At 39.7% G+C, this 20,978-nt stretch overlaps 2 protein-coding genes, 1 long non-coding RNA gene and 1 pseudogene across 6 annotated transcripts; 2 read left to right on the plus strand and 2 right to left on the minus strand.

Moving 5' to 3' along the window:
• The first annotated feature begins 2,802 nt into the window (after nt 1-2,802).
• On the plus strand, nt 2,803-5,940 carry LOC131680607 (sodium-dependent phosphate transporter 1-B-like; annotated as a pseudogene).
• Nucleotides 5,941-7,395: 1,455 nt separating this feature from the next.
• Nucleotides 7,396-8,223, minus strand: LOC131681348 (uncharacterized). The gene is made up of 3 exons (XR_009303900.1): nt 8,183-8,223; nt 7,625-8,122; nt 7,396-7,543 (listed from the first exon to the last, which is right to left on the minus strand). It is a non-coding gene; the product is annotated as an uncharacterized LOC131681348 (long non-coding RNA).
• Nucleotides 8,224-15,538: 7,315 nt separating this feature from the next.
• LOC131684004 (histone-arginine methyltransferase METTL23) lies at nt 15,539-16,543 on the plus strand. Its single transcript, XM_058966461.1, has 2 exons — nt 15,539-15,694; nt 15,814-16,543. The coding sequence occupies exons 1-2, from the start codon at nt 15,575-15,577 to the stop codon at nt 16,402-16,404; spliced, it is 711 nt and encodes a 236-aa protein (XP_058822444.1). The 5' UTR covers nt 15,539-15,574; the 3' UTR covers nt 16,405-16,543.
• A 329-nt stretch (nt 16,544-16,872) lies between these two features.
• LOC131684003 (probable ATP-dependent RNA helicase DDX55 homolog) lies at nt 16,873-19,421 on the minus strand. 4 transcript variants are annotated; one of them, XM_058966460.1, is made up of 4 exons: nt 19,305-19,421; nt 19,203-19,247; nt 18,918-19,144; nt 16,873-18,743 (listed from the first exon to the last, which is right to left on the minus strand). In XM_058966460.1, the coding sequence occupies exons 3-4, from the start codon at nt 19,020-19,022 to the stop codon at nt 17,007-17,009; spliced, it is 1,842 nt and encodes a 613-aa protein (XP_058822443.1). In that variant the 5' UTR covers nt 19,023-19,144; nt 19,203-19,247; nt 19,305-19,421; the 3' UTR covers nt 16,873-17,006. The 4 variants fall into 4 exon arrangements, with proteins under 4 accessions (XP_058822443.1, XP_058822441.1, XP_058822442.1 ...); XM_058966458.1 differs by having other exon boundaries at nt 18,918-19,152; XM_058966459.1 differs by having other exon boundaries at nt 19,203-19,362.
• Between the last annotated feature and the right edge of the window lie 1,557 nt (nt 19,422-20,978).

Consider the following 20,978-nt stretch of genomic DNA (forward strand, 5'->3'; position numbering starts at 1 on the left):
AACAAAATCGACAAAAAACAATCGACGAAATGTACACTAATAAAAAAAATCTGTTTTAAACCACGTAGCGGTGCAATTGTGCCTTTCTCATTTATCCAAACTATGATTTAATACCTGGTTACGTTCAACATAACATTGTGGATACGTTTATTACATTCTTATCACACTTTTTTTTATAATTAAAAAATTTATTTAGGCCCAAATGCGGTAGCTCGACGAGGTCGATTGTTTGTTTTTTACAATGAATTAAAAAAAACAGCTATGTTAAATTTTTGGTCTCGTTCAGGCGCAGCTTTCTGCTGCGTGTTGAGATCCTTTTTCTAGGGGGCGAAATATTGCCAGTGTTGTCCACTGCAAGTTGAGGTTCATTTCGTTTGTCTTCTTTCGCGTTATCGTTCACGTCCATGTCCTCATCCGTACTACTTTCCTGCTGCTCGCAGTCGGATGTTCCAGTTTGTGTTTTACTCTTAAGGGTCGTTTTAGTATGTTCGTTATCGGCATTCGTTTCGTTGTTGTTGTTGCTGGTTGTTGGTGCTTGATCCATAGATGTTGGTTTTGTAGCTGTTAGTGGTTTAGCGTAAGATGGTTGTGTGCTGATTTCAGTTGGATTTGAGTTTTCCTTAACAGTTTCTACGCAAGGTTTTCCGAGGTGCAGCTTCTTCGTGCAGATCTGGCACGTAGGAATTTGCCCTGGGTACGTGACTAGTGATGTCTGTAGAATGAGAGCATCGTCCCTTCCTAACACTGTGAAGCTTATGTAAGAGGGAATTGGCTTGGTCACACGCATTCTCACCACACGAACACCGTTAGGGATGCCCGAGAAAAAAATCCTCCATGTATCATGTGTAACGGTGTCTACTTCTCCGTATTTTTGCAAGCATTTTTTAATCGCGCCGTCAGGGGTACGCGTAGCCAAATCATGGACCCGAACTTCTACAGCGCCGTTCTCGATGTATACGGGAATGCTATATTTAACATTGCCGCATTCGGCGGTGTGCTGCATGTTGTTTTGCGAGGCGAATGACTCAGCTTGGTTAATGTTGTTGAACGAAATCAGCACGCAATGTTTGATATGATGCATTTGGAGGGTTTTCACTTCAGCCAGATTGAGTTCCATCTGCACTTTTAATAACTGTTCCACTTCCCGAATGGCTGGTCTTACGGGGCATTTTGAAAAATCAACAGCAACACAGTTCGGCCGCATCTGGGTTGCTTTTTGCTGGGCACCGTCACTCATCACTATATCGCACAGTAGGTATAGGCTATTGTTATATGAACTGCTTGTGTGATAGGCACCGATTGATTTTTAGGTAGAATTGATTGTTTCACTTGCGCGGGACGATTTTTTGCTTCTGCTCAGGGCGAGATGTGAAGACAAACTGTCTTATCACACTTGATAAGCATATATAAGTGCACGATTGTCACGAACCTAACAAGCAACATGTCGACACTGACATACTTGAAACAAACAAAAATATAATATTTATATAACTTAATCAGCGTGAGTTCAATGTTGTCTTCATATTAACTTCATGAAGGGGAAGGGAAAGGATATAATTACTGGAAGGGGAAGGATTCGTCGGGAATCATCTAACTTATTTTAGTATACGGGGTGGATGAAGGAAATGCAGAAGGGAGGTTGGTCTGAGAGGGAGGCGTGGTGAGAGAAGTAGGGGAGGTTGAGAGGTAGGAGGCGGAGGAGTAGATGGAGGGTTCAACACCGAACTTCATATTATACCTCCCGTATAAATAAATACCATTCCAGAAAACTTCGGAATCATTTCCAAACTATTCATATAATACTCACCATATAGGGAATACTACTGATACTTTCCATCATTAGTTACCATTTTCAATACCTTCCATGTATACTATATTGGAGATTTGTATACTACATTGTACTTTTGTGCAAGAGGTTAATATTGCTCTAGGTGGTCTTTGTTATTCGTATATCTGTTTACGCTACTCCAAAAATCTGTAGTGGTCAAAAATCCTCGTCTTCCAATAATACGGCGATAGCTCGATTGGATAAAGCGTCAGTCCACTTAGTGTCAACGATGCTTTCTTCAGAAGATGACGTGTAATAAAATAAAACTTCATCAATTGATAGAGTTGAAAAGATGAAACGCTATTTTTTTTTCTCCACCAAATATTTTATGCATCGCTAGATCTAAAATGTGCATGTCATCATAATCAGTATGGTTCATGAATGGTATCCCGCATAAATGTGTACCATATGCCAACCATTGCATCAAACGTTTCAAAACCATTTTCAATACGTTCAACAATAGATTAACCATTGCCTAGTATAATATCGATCATAACCAGTGTCGTTTTTTCATACTCGACCATACAAACAACGGGTTGTTAAGAACAGTCACCATAACAAAATGTGCTGTTTTCCATATACATTTTGACAACATACCATTCAGAAACCATACAGATTATGGTGGCAAGCATATTTTAGGTCTAGCTCTGGAAAAATATTAGCTGGAGAAAAAAATCTCTTCCCCTTCACATTTCACAATTCTATCGACTGATGAAATATTATTTCGCTCTCGCCATGTTCTGAAGAATGGTTCGTGGACTGTGGACTGACACCTTATCCAATTGAGCTATCTCCGTAATATTGTTAGACGAGGATTTTTGACCATCTTAAACTACAGATTTTTGGAGCAGGGTAAACAGATATACGAATAAAAAAGCCCACCAGAGCAATATTAACCTCTGGCGCCAAAGGACAATGTAGTATACAAATCTCCAATATATGATACACGGAAGGTATTGGAAATGGTAACTAAAATGGGTATGGTAGTATAACAGTTCAATTATAATGGTGGAATATATCAGTAGTATTTCCAATATGGTGACCATTATACGAATAGTTTAGAAATGGTTCCGAAGATTTCTGGAATGGTATTTATTTATACGGGATGTTGTCAAAATGTATATGGAAAACAGCACATTTTGATATGGTGACTGTTCTTAACAACTCGTTGTTTGTATGGTCGAGTATGGAAAAACGATACTGATTATGTTCGATATTGTACCAGGCGATGGTTAATCTATTGTTGAGCGAACCATACTGAAAACGGTTTTGAGACGTTTAATGCAATGGTTGGCATACGGTACACATTTATGCGGGCTTCCACTTAAGACTAGGTTAATCAAAATTGGTTCAGTCATCACCGAAGTGGCTTTGAATCTGAAATGTGCCCTGAACCCGGAACTTCCGGAATTATCGATAGTGGACATTATATTCCAATAATCTTTGATTCGCCATCAGTGATCTAGGCCTGCGAATGGGAGTAATTTGATGTTCATTCCAATAGATTTTAAACCTATGAAATATTACGATTGTACCGGTTCATATGAGAAATTACTATGTGACCGCAATAACCAACCTGTATCTCCGGAACCAAAAGTCAGAACTGAATGAAATTCAATAGTAGTCATTGGGAGTATTATATCTTTCGTTTAAAATCAAGTTTGTAAAAATCGGTTAAGAGTTTGCTAAAAAATAGGTGTGACATTAGCTCGGTGAGCTCCCCGGGGGTATCAAGATCCGTCATAGGTGACAAATGTGGTCAAAACTACTTTGATTGATAATTAGTTATCTAGACCCGCAAATCCAAGTTATGTTGAACGTATTTGAATATGTATTACATCATTCGGACATCATAGGGTTACCAGTTGGGAATATGCTGTGTGACCGCACACTAAAACCTAATTTGTTCGAATAATTAATATTGGGATCTATTTGGGATCGCTAAATTTTTCCACCCTCGCTAAACGTTTAAGCAAATACAAATATGTTAATACGGAATGCTCTGATGATTTTTCGAGGACTCGTTTTACGCTACCCTGTACCTGGAAAGGTACAGTGTCAAAGTGACAGTATACTTTGATGAATTATCAGTAAAACTGGCAACGCAGAACGCCAAGCTGTTTATTATTGTATCCTAGTGATATTTTTGTTATTCGTTTTTTTATTTACGTGAAAGTTTTTCTTTCTCACGATGTTATTCGTTTGCATTTTCGACGTGAAATGTACAAAGGCACCGAGGTTGAGTCGATTCTGTGTTACTCGGAACGATCGTCGGATCGTGGTTCATTTGACCCGTGCTCAGTGGTATGATGAGCGTGATGTTGTTCTGGTTCATTTGTAGATTCATTTTGAACGCCAGAAACCCGCTCAAGGCTGGGCTGTTATCAGTGCCGCTGTTTTACGGAGCCACACATGGCAGTTAACGTATTCAGTATTGTGCACGATGGACCGAAGCTGCTCTACATGGATAATATCCCAACTTGGATGGCGGTAGTTATTAGTGTTTCCGTAGGACTGTTGATTGCTGTACTCGTGCAGCGTTTTGTCGTTTCTTGGCAGAAGAACGAGATTCTGAATCAGAACAAAGTCACACGCACTAAATTCATTGTCGGTGATTCGGATTGTGATTCGTCGTCAAACGGAAGTCCGCGGCGAACAAAATGTCCACTTTTCTTGATAGGCGATGGAAAAACTCTACCAGCTGTTACCGAAACGACTGAACTGGTAGAACTGTCCTCTTCGCACCAGCACAGCGGATTGATTAAGAAGCTTTCGTCTCCGCATGCAATCAAAAAACAAACCAAATCCGTACAAGATCGATCCGAAAATTATGAAGAAAGCAAAAACCCTACTTTCAGCCAACCAAATTGGTCTGGATAACACTAATCTGACGATATCCAGCCTAAACTACATCGATGAGTATCAGGCAACGATTAATGGGAAATCTCCTACTAACTCCAAGAATGATAGTACTCTTCCGATAGCCGATTACACGCTGGTGACGCCAAATGTTGTTTTGAACGGTACCGACGAAAATCTCAGGAATTATATTGGAAGAATTGAAAATGCAGCTGGATTGGATCATACACTAATCAGTACGACCCTGTATCCGAATTCGTGTAAAGTTCCTTAAATTAGTGGTAAGGAAAGTTTGGAAGAGAGCAGACACAATCCAATGAAGGAGGAAAATAAGAAAATGTCAGCCCTATTTTCGTTCCTGCAGATACTGACTACAACGTTCGGAAGTTTTGCTCACAGTGGTAACGATGTGCGTAACGCGATAGGACCACTAATTGCTCTCTTTATACTCTACCGGGAAGGCTCAGTATTGCAAAAGTCTGAAACTTCGCTTGCATTACTACTGTACGGTGGCATCGGTATCTCACTAGGTCTGTCGCTATGGGACCATGGTGTCATAGAGACGATTAACTTCTACTTCTTCCCTTGTAGGCGGAAAACATGTTTTTCTTTTAAAAATATGCTAATTTAGTGTTGTAGATTCTTAAAAATTGGGCGGAAAGCGTAAATTTTAATGATTCATTAAAAAGCTTAAAAATAAATTGTACCTACTAACCTTGCTCGTATGTTTATTGTGCTTTCGAAAGTAAGGCTTTTGGCGAAGCTAGCTTAATGCGGCTATCCCGCATAACCGAGTCCGCGTATCCGAAGCGGCGCAAAGCCGTTGAGGATCCGGCGGACGAGGTGGCTTTGTTACTTATCATCGGAATCGCACCTGTGTGATCCACTCGTTTGCCCGGTATACTCAAACATAGGGGCTAACCCTTGTTTAAGTCCGACAGCACTAGAAAAAAATCGAAGTGACGTAGCCGCATTAGGCATTAACAATGTCTTATTTAGTAACAATAGAATAGTACTCATTAACAAAAAATAAAATATTGTCGCTGTCTAATGTGGCTACGCCACATCGTTTCATTCGTGTGCTGTCCGCTCAGGTTTCCGTAGGAACCAACTTGGTTTGGTGTGTCACAAATGACAATCACGTTTGGTTATTGGATCTAGTACCGAAGCGAAGACGTGCGGGTGAATGTTAGACAAATATATAATTTGCAGTAGTCAAATAAATAATGTAACATAACGAGTGACATATGTTGATCGGCCATCAGTGGACCAACCGCAGGCAAATTTAACAAAAATATTTATAACGAAAGTTTGTAGCTGGCAGTAGTTTTTAGAAAACACAACTATGCCTTAGAAAAATTTAGAACGCAGATGAGAACTATAATATACTTAGAAGTTTAACGAATAGAATAGTTGCAATTATGTTTACAACAAACTTACCGGGAATGTGGAATGATATGAGCTATTGTAAAAAAGATTATAACTATTACCTTCAGGTCGCATGCCGCTTTTAACCCTCCAGCACTCGCGCGAATGGCTCCCTGAATGAGCAGCTGCTGTTGCCGAAAGATTTCGCTAGAAATTCAGGTGTTGAACTAAATACAACGGCGCGAGCGCCTGAGAGTTGACACTGATGGTTTATTATCTTGCTCTTACCTATATTAGGCCCATTAGTTTGACACATATTGCCCCGGCAATGCAAAGCAATGGGATACAATATGATAGAGCGAAACCCCATGTTTCAGACCTTGAGTACATGGAGACAGTAGCGCCCACTAGTAGTTATAATCTCTTGTTATTGCACTTGACTTTTCAATAGTCACAATCGAGTAAACGTTTGTATTTCCACGATTTCAATTACATTTTTACTTGCAAGCAATAAAAGCATATTATTTTCCGATTTCTCTAGATTTATTCAAACCAGTGATTAAGGGCCGATTTATTCACCCTCGCGTAGCACTTAAGTCAGGTTTAAACGTACTGGTGAACCTGATTTAAAAGTTAAGCGAGGGTGAATAAATCGGCCCTAAAACACATAAATAATAAATTTACACATTTTCAGCGTCGTCAGTCTCTTGTTGCTAAAGATAGCATCCAGATCGCCTGGCTTAATTTCGAAGAATTTTGTCAGATAATCGACAATCTGCTCCTGAGTGGGGATGTAATCATCGACGAAGGAACTCGTTCATCTTTACCTTGCCCGCGGATACACGTGATCCTAGCAACACTCATGTGACGAGGTTTTACGGTGGACATTTTACCATCGGACCGGATTTCTCTCTCCTCTGGATTCAAAGTAACAAATTCAGCATACATTGGCACCAAGTCACCCGATTGAAAGATCTATTATTCAACCAACGGTTTGTCACTTCGGTTTCCTTGGAGTATGGTAACAGATCAATTGTGAATTGATTTATGTACTGAGTCAAACATTACTTTTTTCCTTGTTCGTTCCTGAGTGCGGTACTGGTATAAAACAGAACGCATGGAACCTTCCAATCCACTTCGATCCGTTTTGAGATCATGATAGCTCTTTGGTATGTGCACCAAAGCTACCTGATTACGCTGAGTTCTGTCATTGATGTAGCAAACGGTCACCGACAAGCGATACTTTTCGATTTTCGAAACGGCTTATCTGATATGTAGAAGATTTCAAATTGTTACTAGTACTACTACGGAATATGCTCTGACTAGCTTAGTTTGCAGCTTTCGTGAGCATCAGAACCTTCTTAACAGCTGGAAGCAGTTTTCAATGATCCAATTTTCAAATTCTTCTCATCCAATGTCATTCAGAAGCCTAGCGGGAAGCATGATTTCTGCTGACCTTGATTAGACGCATTCGACGGTGGGAGTTTTCTGTAATATTAGACGATTAGACGAACAACGTAAAATATTACAGGACCTGTGGTAACAACATTCAGGTTCAAGGAATCTCACCTCGGATGGAAAAAATGAAAATCTACCCGAGAGCAATGCATCCCGTAACGACACGTTTTCCCATTATTTACGTTTGCACCATCGCTAGACACTTAGGCAGAGGGCCGCGGCATTTGTTTCTAGATACTCAAGTTCTTTGTCCGTCTCCAGACCGCAGCTAACCGATAGAATTTTCGGCAGATCAGCCACACGACTCTTTCGATTAGTGGGGTGAACTAGTTGAGCTTCTCACACCAGGACGGTGTAGTTTTTTCAACGACATATAATTTTTCAAAATTTACGCAAATGTTCCGTCGACATGTCGGTTGTTGCTGTTGGTATAATACAGGAGATTGCACACCAGGATATTATTTTTGACACTTTCGGTGTTGCAGTTGAGGCATTTATTTATTTGTTGAGTGCCGAACAGGCGACTGATTTCCGGTTCATCCTTGTTTCTAAGAGTAGGTTGTGCTTCTTTTGTCATCTCAGTTTCGGCTGCCAACGTCGGATCGTAATCTAACGAGAAGAGATTATATTGTGCGAGAAGAGATTATTTAAAGAAACCACCCAACTTACCACTTCTGGCCACTAAACGATATCGTACCACAAATCTGCACAGACACAAACAAATGTCAACAAAAACAATTATTTATCAAATTTAAAAACGGCATGCTCTGATCGGATTTATCAAAATGTGTTGCCATTTCTTATTACTTTTCAGTGTTTGTTAGTTGTCAAACAAAATCCATGCATAGGGTTCATTAAATCTAGTTTTCGGAGAGCCAAAAAATGATTACCCTTTTGTATGGGACCTTGGCGTATTTAATTTGTATTTGGTTTAAGCCAAGTTTAAACGTATTGATAAACCTGGTTTAAAAAATAAGCGAGGGCGAAGAAATTAACATTAACGTTATGATTTTGTGTATGTCTAGTCTAGTCTACACATACACAGCCAATACATGATGGAAGCCTGAAAAATTGCAGACGTTCGTCTACAATTTTTCTTGTCAATATTAATGTTTGTGGTACATATGGTATGTGACACAAACATTAAAGCGACCAGGCCAACTTTGCAGCGTACAAAGTGAAGATGATTCAAAATTATACGGCAATTAAATTATTCATTTAATGAAGAATTTGATCAACGAATTATTACAAACCTTGAATAAGGAAGAAACGTGGACAACCGTACCGACCGTTTCAATTAGACGGGGATTTGATAAATCGTTGGAAGTGACTTGGCTGAGAGGATCAATGTCACTCCTTTGGTCCTAGGATGAGACAGAAGTATTTAGCCCTGTCCTGGCTAATGAGCCTAGGGTATAGCACCTTTACTCGCTCTCTGGAACGATAGAGAAGACAGGCGAAATCGGTTACTAAAGTACTAAACATAAGCAATAAACCCATAAAAATACAAACCAACAGACAACTCACCTTCGACGAATATTCATACAGGACTCTTATGCCCTAATGTGCAATACAGGATCATGAAAACAGAATCCTCACGCGGCGTTCGTTGCGCGTTGGTAGAAAACCATAAATAACTGCTCTTTACCTGTTGCAAACCTTCATGCCCCCACTCCCGCACATGGTTTATTAGTTCTGATTGGCCATGAAATACACATCAACAACAATCGATGTATATTTCACGATAGGCCAAAACGACACTTAAAATCGACTGAGAAGTCACTACTTGATTCCTCAAACAAACCCACAAACACGAAACATAGAAACAATAAGAAACCATAATCAGCAACATTAGGAAAATCCTCCCGAAATTTCCAAGGCCGCGGTGAACGACTTGGGACTGTGTACAGTCGTGATTCGCTGGTTGGGCCACAGCCTTGTCCAACTAATGAATTTGATTCGCTAGTTGTACCGACTGACAAATGTCAAAAACTCTCCAAAGGAGATGTTGGCAGTGTAAATGCATCTATTCACACCTCTAAATATTGTCAGATTGTTTGTCAAAGTTAATTTGACATGAGATTTTGTCGTTCAGATGCTTTTTAGTTGGACTATGCTCCAACTAGCGGAGGTCCAACTAAAAAGCGGTCCAGTTAAGAAATCACGACTCGAATCACATGGTTATTTCATGGTTTTCGAATCACGACTGTATCACATGGTTATTTCATTGGCCCGGCATCCTACCATAAACAACTTACAGTTTGTTGCGGAATCATCCGTACACCAACTCTAGCTCATAGAAAACCAACAGTTTCGAAGTCTCATTTCTCCCGTTTTAGCTGGAGCACCGCGTGTAGGTCTTCATTTGCCGCCTAGACCTCACAAAAACCACGATAATCTTCGGAGTATGTGAAAGGTCCTTTTCGAACAACCAATTCTTCTCTTTTCACGCTTCCAGCAATCAATTCCTGGCCAACCGCAATCGACCTAGCGGTTGGTATTGAATTTGGCATCCATCATTCAACCGGAATATGATTAACAGGTGGATTTCCGATGGCACTGTCTGCCACCTTCGAATGCAGGGTACACGTTGATAGGAAAATGTGTGTTTCCACTGGTCAACACAACTCGCGACGAGTATAAAAAACATCAATGAAGATGAAATAGAGTTTAAAACTGAAAAAATTGCTCTTAGGTTGATAAGATAATGAAGATCACCAAATTGAAATCCAACCAGTAAGTAAATAATTCTGGGTTTCAAGTGGATTATGGTTGTTACTTTGCAATTTTAGTTTTGTTGCAACACGTACATGAAGTTTTTAAATAAATGGAATATTCCATTCATAGCTTGATCTCATTTGAATGAACCTAACTCGTATTTAGTAAATTTGATCTTTTTATTGTTCCTTTGACTTCAAGCATACGAAATGTGATAAAAAAACTTTACAGGCAATTTAATTTTCAATGTAGTGAAAGTGTAATTTTTTACAGAGCGAAACGCGTCTGAATTTAGCAAAGAGCCACCTCCCAAAGACGAAAACTGAAGAGGGTGTTATCGTTGGTCGTATAGCAGAAGTTTTTGTGACATTCGTGATTGATTCTGGTGCTGACGTTACATACGATTACAGGAGAGTTGCTCATGAGCAACGAACAAGTGAGAGTTCAATTGTTCTGTATTATACAAGGTTCATATAGGCCACTGGGGGCATATGCCAGCCCTAGTGAAATTCCAGTAATTGCAACTTTTGCTGCAGAGCTTTTCATTTCTGAGGAATGACCCTGCTTATTCGAAAATTTTTTACGTTGTTATAAATGCCCAGTTGCTGTTAACCAAAAATACTACAGTTCGTTACAGTATTCTACAGATTGGACTGAATGTACCGATTCAAGAAACGTTCACAAATAGAATCAATCCATACACCGGAGAGTCAAGGAAGGAAAATGGAAAGCAATAAATGATTTTCGAAGACCGCAGTCTCAGTTGGAAGTGAAAAGCTTTTTGGGATTGATGATTTTTTCCGAACGGTTTATATACTAGAGAGCAGACAAGACGAAATTCTTAACAAACCAAGCGAAGTCGAATGTATTTTACTGGACGTAAACAGACGAATAAGAATTCAATTTCCTGAAACATGAAGAACTGAAAGCAATTTCTAGACTGGGGTTCTACAACCATGAACACGAAACTGAATTGATTGTTGACACCTCTCCCATCGGATTGGGCGCTGTGTTGATTCAGTTTGATGTAGTGGGAACCCCTAGCATTATATCATGCGCATCTAAGGCCCTAATGGAAGCTGAAAAGAAATATCCTCAGACTCAAAAAGAGGCTTTGTCGATTGTATGAGGAGTAAAAGGTTCACATATAATTTGACCAGTAAGTTCTTCACTATCAGAACAGATTCCGAGGCGAATGAATATATTTTCGGCTGTGAACAGGTTACAGATACAACTAGTAAGCCGTAATAACAAAGTACCGGAGCAATTCCAAATTTTGTGCCTTTCAAGCCAGCCATGCGAAAAACTGTTCCGTCAACTAAACGATTGTAAATTTCACAAAAAAAGAACTAACCGAGAAACTGAAGCGAAATTGTGCATAATCAATAAGCACAATGACATAATCAACTTTCCGATATATTCAAAACTAAACAAAACTGATGATGCGATCAAAGAAACTATCCAAAGATAATGCATAAGAGAGCATCGAGTTCATCAATATTGAATGTGACACTGTATCGCAAGACGTTAGTGTTGACAACGAATATAACGAAGAACTAACAATCCATATACAAGCAGTTACGTTGGTTCAGATTGGTTGAAACACGTCAGTCATTCTTTAAGTATAAAGTGTATTGCTTTTTACCAAGCGAACACTATAAACACGCAACGGAATACATTCGATTCCGGTAGTGTGACCAGGTAGCGTAATTATCTTAAGCAATCACCCGCGAAAGTTTACACTACGGTTGCGTGTGGGTGGCAACAGGCCAGTATATCAGTGTAGCAGTAATAAAATCAACGGAGTTTGTCAGAGCTTCAGGTTCAGTACAGCAGAAAGATGTTAGTAGCAGACCGATGAGTGATAGCACCGCCAAGACCTTGGCGGCTAAAATGTCTTGGACTACATTGCCGGACTGAACTGGAAACTATTATACAAGTATCACTGCAATAATGCTCAAAGAAGTCCGCAATAGTTTTTTTATTCCTTTTATTCTATAATTCCCAACAGATATGGCAAGTTTGTGGTGGAATGGACTTGTTTGAACATTCGCGCTCTGTTTTTCCGGCAATTTCAAATTTAACAAAGTTCGTCAAAAGACAACAAAAACTAATAAAAATCATAACTTTTTTCGATTTACATTCTTCTAATTCACAATCAACAGGTGGAAACTTTGTAAACAGCAAAGTAAATGAAAAGAGGTGCGCATGAGTTGATTGATTGATTATGTATTTTCTTCGATTAAAAATATTACATCGCACAAACTAAAAAACTATAAACTAACTATTTTTAATTTAAAAGATTTTTCTTATACTAAAATAGAAATGTTGATAAATGTTATTGAAGAGCTGGTAGCTGACGTCCAGTGGATTATGCTGGCCGTATTAATTGATAAGAGCGCATCGATCTTCGTATGGAGGTAGTTGTAATCGGTTTTGACAGGGCAGCCGACGAAAGGCAAACCTGATGAAGTTCTTCTGTATCCGTTCAAGACGATTAATGTGGACAGTGTGATACGGGGCCCAAACGGTAACTCCATATTCCAGAATACTGTGTACCAGTGCGATGTATAGAGATTTTAGACAGTAACATCAGTGAAATTACGGGTGTTATGCTTGATGAGTAGGATTTGGCTATGACAGAAAAAACATGTGCAGTGAACCGTAGTTTACAGTCGAGAGTGATTCCTAGATCCTTGACGGATGCGAATCGTTGTACAGGAGCAGAACACATCAAGTATTCGAAAACAATGGGCGATAATACTCGTGCGAAAGGGATTATGCTGCATTTCTGGATGTTCACACTCATGCCGTTTCTATCACACCAATCCATAACCCCTTTGAGGTCTATTTGCAAAGCGCAACAGTCAACCATAGTTTTTATAATACGGTACATTTTCAAATCATCGGCATACATGACTTTAGTCGACGACAATTCACTGCAGAGGTCGTTCACGAAGAATACGCTACGGTTCGCAAGGTACGAGGAGATCCAATTAGTCAGTCAGTCCGGCAATTCAGTCTGCCTTAGCTTTTCCACAACAAGCTGATGAGGAACACGGTCGAAAGCTTTCGAGAAATCGATGTACACCGCATCGATCTGTTATCGTTTTTCCAATTTTTCGATCAGCGACGTCACGTAGCCCATCAGATTAGTAATTGTCGAGCGCTTTCTTACAAAACCATGCTGGTCCGAAGTGATGATGTGTTTTAATGCGGGGTAGATAACATCTAACAACATACTCCCGAAGATTTTGGGGAGGCAGCTCAAGATTGAAATTCTTTTGTAATTGGTGACATCATGTAGGTTGCCGGTTTTGTGGATTGGAGTTATCAAAGCTTCCTTCCACTTCTTGGGGAAAATATTCGCAGCAAGAGAGCGATTCAATAATAGAGATGCTGGTAGCGCCAGAGATGAAGAGCACTTCTTGATGAACGATGGTTGGAGCCCGTCCGACCCCAACCCTTGGAATTATTAATCCCCCGAAGATTAGCATGTACCTGATGTTCAGTGAATGATGTTGCAGGCAAATTCAGAGTGAACAGCTGCTAGCGGATTGCAAAAGTACCCCATCATGCTGTGTGGGATCCTGTCCCGGTTGACAATAAGGCGAACGAGATATTTGCAGATACGTCATTTAGTAGGACAACTGTCAGTTTGTTGGCTGAATTTAATTTAGTTTTTTTTTAATTTATAAGTCAGACAAGAATAACTAAGGTTTAAAAATAATACCCACTATCAATACATATGGAAAACTGGTACAACTTTTCCAAATTAAAGATTCCTATTGCGAGTGTACCGCCTGATTTGGGTTAGCGATTGGCGAGATATATGCAATGAGCAGGGTAGTGCTGATTGTTGTTTTTATTTCATATCTGCTGAGGTGTAATTTTTGCCCTTGGGAACTAACTTACAGACGTCAACAGTCTCGCTGGTGATGCGGTTTTGCTTCGATTAATTTCGTATTTACACTTAAAATCCATTACCTACCAGTAGGTAATTTTAATTTGCTGTCCTTATTTCACTGCCGGAAAACAAGGGAGAAGGAATGATTTTTTTACTCAAAATTAATGGGATGAAGTTTAGTCGGCTTTGGGGAATATTTCATTATTTTTGGGTAAATTTGGACTCCCTCTCTTTCGTTTTTCGTTGGAGGACACAGGATGGACAGATTTAAGATAACCTACTGCTAGGTAATGCAAGTTTTCTGTGTATGCTTTCGGGTCAAAACCAGACAGGTACCGTCAAAACAATTCTTTGTCTGATTTTGTTGCTGCCAGTGGAATTTTCACGCTGGAATCGATGTGTTTGGTGCCTTCATTAACACTAGGAGAGGACTGATCACAATCACAAGTTACTCAGAGTTGCTCTATAAAACCCAGAATTACTCACTGTCTTTCTCGTTGGTATAATCAAATATATATTTGGTATAATCAACGACACGACGTACTACTTAATGAAAGACTCAGATAAAAAGGTGTCTGAGACATTTATCACATATTAACAATGCATTGAGTCACCCCTCGATAATCACGAAAAAATTTTAAGGCTCAAGTTACCTCAAGGCTTGGTAGTATGCGTAAGAAAAATTGTGTTCAGCTTTGCCACCAGATTATCCATTTAAACCTTTTCAAAACTCTAAAAGAAGAATATCAGTCGATTTATTAGATCATCACGATTCAATTCATGCAAAATACGTGCTGGAAAAACCATCGGCTTAGCTGATTTTTTGTCACACTACCACACCGAGCTGGGGTACGCAACACAACTGCGCAATGAAAAAACCACAGCCACTTTTTCAAAAGCACCATCCAGCTAAGCCAATGGTTTTTCCAGCAGGTATTTTGCATGATTTGAATCATGGTGATCTAAAAAATCGACTGATATTCTTCTTTTAGAGTTTTAAAAAGGTTTAAATGGATAACCCGGTGGCAAAGCTGAACACAAATTTTCCTACGCACACTACCAAGCGTTCAATTCTAACACATGCTTAAAAAAGGTAACTTGAACCTTAACGCAGAAGTGCTTTGATTTTCGTTTCCTTGCAACCGAATAATGTGGCGAAAAATAAACAAAACTTCAACGAGGCAAAATCCAGCTTACAATTCATATCACGAAAAAAGGTATTCAGAACACAAAAAATCCTTTCCCTTAAAATAATTAGGTTTAATTTCATTTTCCAGACAGTATAATCTTACATTAGGAGAGTGTAATTATAATGATTTTTTTCTCTGTGTATTTACCAAAATCGATGAAACTGAGTAGTATAAATGTATTCGTGAGAGGCGTGTGAAACAGCGTGTGAAAGAAAAAAATAATGTGAGCATTCCATTCCGTCAAAAATGACAAGATTCACCCAAATGGAAAGCAATGGCGAGCAGATAAAAACGTTTAGTTTTGGTAATAAAACCAGACAAAGCTCGTCGGAAACCAACGAAAAATTAGAAATACTAATTCCAGAGGTAAGTTTCATTGTTTACCAGTTCACTTGTGTGTATTCCAATGATTAATCACTAATCGCTGAATACATGTAACGTGTCGGATTATTGTCAGTTTATATTTTATTACCCGAAAATTTCAGCTTTTGCTTCCGGGTTACTCTTTCTACACCTGGCCATCAGCACAGATTTTGGCGTGGTTTCTGTGGCAAAGGCGACTGTCGCTACTGAACAAGCGAATCCTGGAGCTTGGAGCCGGAACATCTCTACCAGGTATAGTTGCAGCCAAGTGCGGTGCTCACGTAACACTAAGCGACTGTAGCACTTTACCAAAAACGCTGCAGCACATACAACGGTGTTGTCGATTGAACAATCTAATCCCAGGGAAAGATATTGAAGTAGTTGGATTGACCTGGGGTCTATTTTTGGATAGGATCTTTCAGCTGGGTTCTATCGATCTAATTATCGGTTCAGACGTTTTCTACGATCCATCCGTTTTCGAAGATATTTTGGTGACAGTGTCTTTTTTGCTGGAAGCCAACTCGACTGCCAAGTTTCTCTTCACATACCAGGAGCGAAGTGCGGATTGGTGTATTGAAACTCTTCTAAAGAAGTGGGGTCTTGCATGCAACGTAGTTAGTTTGGACAATTTAAGTGCCGACCTTGAAATTGAACCGCAAGAGTTGATGGGAAATCACACTATTCATTTATTGGAAGTGACTCGACGAACCTAACCAAGTGCATATATGTAAGATAGTTTGTAAGTTTAAAGTGATGTCTGCGCCCAGCGTGATTGCACGTGGAGTGCAAAAGCTGTTCGTTGGCAATTTGCCCTGGACGGTCAGTTCGAAGGAGTTGCAGGCGTATTTCTCGAAATTTGGCCACGTCCAATCAGCAAACGTTATTTACGATAAGTCGACCGGGTTGAGTCGTGGATTTGGGTTTATTGCCTTTAGCAATAATAGCGGTTACAGTAATGCCACCAACGAACCGTATCATTTGTTGGAGGGGCGCTTGCTACAAGTTCAAACGGCCGCCTCATAATTAGGCGATTTGTAATTGATTTACTCATTTTACACCGAAATGTACAATGCTTTGTTGTAGTAATGTAGAAATACAGTGACAGTGACCATTATGATTCGACTATTGATTTCGGTTATCACAATACCTTTTTCCCCGGAACCCACTTTTCAGAGGTAGTGCAAGTAGAATTGAGTGATAAAAGGCCACTATTCGCCGATGATTATAATTTGCAAACATGGGTCAAAATGATCCACAGAAGGGCATTCTCAGTTTTCTATCAGATGTTTCCACTACCTTTCAAACTTATTGTCTTCTATTCGTGATTATTTCCGCCATCTGCTTCATTTCCATCGATTCCTAACTCGTCATCGCACTCATCTTCAGTAATTTTCTTCTTTTTTAGCTTCTTCAGCGCCCGTATATCGTTTGCCAGCTCTTCCAATTCCTCTTGAGAAAATTTGGCCTTTTTCTTCCTAACCGGTGCCAACTCACCTGCATCTACTGCAGCTTTCCGTTTCTGTTTGCCCTCTCTCCGTTTCTTCCGCGTCTCTTTGCGCTCATCACGGGCCAGCTTTGCCAACTCCCAGGGAGTGGATTTCTGTTTCATCAGTTTCATTTTGTTTTTCCATTCGCCCGTCTCCTGAAAGACCTTGAGCTTGTTCTCGTAGGATGCTTGCTTCTGCTTGTCTTTATAAATCAATTTAAATATGTCGACTGGTTCCGTCGGTCCACGGAAGGATTGTTTGAAATGTTCTTTCATTTCTGGCATTTTTGGCAACTGAAGCAAACCATAGCTAGTAGCAACCTTACCTAGATCGAGATCTTTTACGCGCAGAATCAGGTTGCATTCATGTTTGCTGTATGCCTGCACATGGGATACGAAAGCTCGACTAGCCTTATCGTATACCCCTCGATCGTTCATCTGTAGTCGATGAAGGACTTTCAGCACTTTAACAAGATTTTTTTCACCAGCTTCAAGCGACACCTGCTTCAATGACACTTTTTGATTACGGGTGAGAAACTCCACGTAAGCATCCTCCGATGGTAGTAGCATAATCAGTGCATTTCCCTCGCTGCCTTGTCGAGCGGTCCGGCCAACTCGATGCACGAAAGCAGCTGCATTAGATGGAGGATCCCATTGGACAACCCAATCTATTTCAGGAATGTCCACACCGCGCGCCAGTAAATCCGTACAAAGCAACAGGGCACTGTCGGATTCTCTAAATTCCGTCAATATCCGATTTCGTTGGGATTTCATTTTCCCGTGAAGAGCTAATATTTTCATCGGTTGCAGTAGTTCCGCCAATGCAATTCCCCAGAACTCAACACAGGCACAAGTTGGAAAAAAGATCATAGCTTTGTTTACCTTTTGTTTTCTTATGAAGCTTAATAGAACAGCAAGTTTGTACTCTGGTTCTACAACAACGTAGTAATTTTGTAGTAATTTGGGAGTACTTACGGTCGCTTTCTCCTTAACACTAACCAGCACTGGATTTCTTAGACCGGCCCTCATTAAATCCTTCACCTCTTTTGTTTGAGTGGCAGAAAACAATCCGGTTCTCCTTTGTCGTGGCAAATAGCCCAAGATGGTATTGATCGTAGCTTCAAATCCAAGATCCAGCAAACGATCAGCTTCGTCTAGCACCAATAATTCCAAACTTTTCACCTTAGTAGGCAAATTTAGATCACCCTTTCTTTCTAAGAGATCCTTCAATCTTCCTGGTGTAGCCACAAGAATGTTCGCGCCTTCTTTTCTAATAGAATCAACATCTTCATCCACCGAACTTCCTCCAATTAATAACTTTTGTTTGAACACATTCAGCTGTTCGTGGTCGAGAAAGTCTTCCAAAACATTGCTGATTTGCACTGCCAGCTCCCGTGTCGGAGATACTATAATAGCTCCTACTTCGGATTTTTTCCACGCCGAGTCCCGCTGGCGCTTGAGCATTAGTTCAAGCAGAGGAATAACAAAAGCCAGCGTCTTACCGGATCCAGTTACTGCTTCGGCGGCCACGTCCTTGTAGGACATTAATAGGGGAATAGTTGCCGCCTGAAATTATTTTATTTATTAGATGTAATTTTGTAATTTGTAGTTTTATTGCATACGAAAATCTGTTAGTTTACACTGTACATCAGGTCAAGGAAAGGTAGTTTTGGTTAGAGATAATAACATTAGGAGCGTGCAAATTTTACGGTCTGAATTTTAAAAATAATGATTTCTTACCTGTACCGGAGTCATCTTGCAAAAACCGATCTTCTCAATGACTTCCAAAACCGGAGTGCTGAGAGCTTTCGGCAAGTCAGTCCACTTCGAGCTTGGTTTAGTCATTGTTGTTATTGTAATTTATTTGTATCACGATAACCTGTTAGTTATAACTTGACTTGATACAAAATTTATGTAACTGACAAGTTTTCGTTCTGCTGATAAATAAATTACAAATTACATCGGATCTGGAAATCTATGGGATTATTTCGTTATATATTGTTTTCGAAAACAGCGAATATTTACCTCTCGGAAATTCACACGAAGTATAGTACCACACAAAAATAATACCTAAAATTTAATAATAAATTTAATTTATTAAATTAACCAGGTTATCAAAATTTATACAGAAAAGGTAAAAAAAAATAACAAAACAGCTGCACGTGCACTTGTTTTTATTTTATTCGCTTTTACGTGCTTAAATGTCAACATGTGGGTTCAGCCGATTTGGTCGAAAAGTTGCGACGGTCGTAAAGGAATAGGTGATGCCGGCGCGATTTTTCCAAAATCGAATTTTTCACAAACATGATTACGGCTTAAAAGGCAACTGTCAAAATTCCCTTTGAAAGGAAATTCCGGACAATCCGTTACTGGTTAAGCACAGTTCATAGCAGTTAATGAAAGAGAAAACCTTTCTCTTTTGTTTACTACCAACATCTGTGATTGACGAGTAACGGTTTGTCCGGAATCAGGGTGGCCAGATAGAATCCCTTAATATCGGTAGGGTCACTAAAAGTTTATCGGTAGGCCGGGTTGTTGTCCCAAAAACGAAGTGTTGACATCGTTGACATAGAATTGTAAAATACTGAAAACACAGATCTCAGACCAAATCCAACCCAAAAAAAGGAAAGTTGAGTAGGATGTGTCCAAAATCGATAAAAATCTGTAGTTTTCGGTAGGTATAACAAAATATCGGTAGTTTTGCCTTGGTCGTCTGTGAATCGGTAGGGAAGACCAAAATCGGTAGGACTACCGATAAATCGGTAGGTCTGGCCACCCTGTCCGGAATTTCTATTCAAAGAGAATTTTGACAATTGGCTTTTAAGCCGTAATCATATGTTTGTCGAGAATTATTCATAACTATTTTTGTTGCGGCTTCAGATATGACTGCCAATTTGATTATAGGAGATATTGCATCGAAAATAAATCTGTACTCCAAATATATCCATTCTACGAAAATGAAGTAGTTTTCTGTAATCTCATTTACATTGAGTTCAGGCAACGCTTGTAACTGTTTCGTTACCGCTGTGTGTCTTGACAAATTCCTTACTATTTACCTGGCCGCAATGTATTCCAACCTTAGGGCTAACGGTTCCTGTCCGCTCGGTGCTACCAATGTGTAAACTCGTGGCTTTCGAAAGTCCAACTTAGTCGTGCGAAGGCGGCGACTTTATTAAGTTAGGACTTGCCACTAATTTACGTAAGATCGTCTTACAGTGATAAATCACCGCGAGACTTCTATGAACCTTTACAATCAACTAAATTCGTGCAAATTCCCTGAGGAATGAGTATGGAACACTAATTATAATGTTCGTTTTCAATCTAAGCGGGAGGATCAACTAGGATGATATATTCTAAACTCCGAGGCTCAAATCAAAAGATTATCACAACGAACGTTCAGAACTATCAAAACTGAAGAACTCTCGTCAGATTTGAAGAAGTTTTCGGATAAGTGATAAGGCTGCACTGTTTCCAAAGACTACTCTTGCTTTATTCAAAAATATTTACAGAAGTTATCTTAAATCTATGTGTTGTTGCCGCGATTCATATATCGCGGCGAAAATCTTATTCGATTCCTTATCCCTTTTAGTCCTGGAGTTTTTCTCTATTTGCAGGTTTTATAGATTATATTTCCACTGGCCCTAAACGGGTTTCTCTGCTACCTATGAGCGGCAGCATTTGTACCGCTTTCTACAGGTACGTTACCATTCTGACTATGTGAGGAAGTAGAAAAGAATGGACTTAGTTGCCTGTGTATGTAAATTAGGCGTGGGTGAATAAGACGGATAATCCTGTTTAACC

Source organism: Topomyia yanbarensis, chromosome 2 (assembly GCF_030247195.1).
Source record: "Topomyia yanbarensis strain Yona2022 chromosome 2, ASM3024719v1, whole genome shotgun sequence".
NCBI classification, from domain to species: domain Eukaryota; kingdom Metazoa; phylum Arthropoda; class Insecta; order Diptera; family Culicidae; genus Topomyia; species Topomyia yanbarensis.

Bases quoted from the DNA above. Each gene is read 5' to 3' on its own strand.
- LOC131684004 (XM_058966461.1), top strand. From the start codon at position 15,575: ATGACAAGATTCACCCAAATGGAAAGCAATGGCGAGCAGATAAAAACG. The intron at 15,695-15,813 runs GTAAGTTTCATT...CGAAAATTTCAG, and splicing joins TAGAAATACTAATTCCAGAG to CTTTTGCTTCCGGGTTACTC.
- LOC131684003 (XM_058966460.1), bottom strand. From the start codon at position 19,022: ATGACTAAACCAAGCTCGAAGTGGACTGACTTGCCGAAAGCTCTCAGC. The intron at 18,744-18,917 runs GTAAGAAATCAT...AAATAATTTCAG, and splicing joins GCAAGATGACTCCGGTACAG to GCGGCAACTATTCCCCTATT.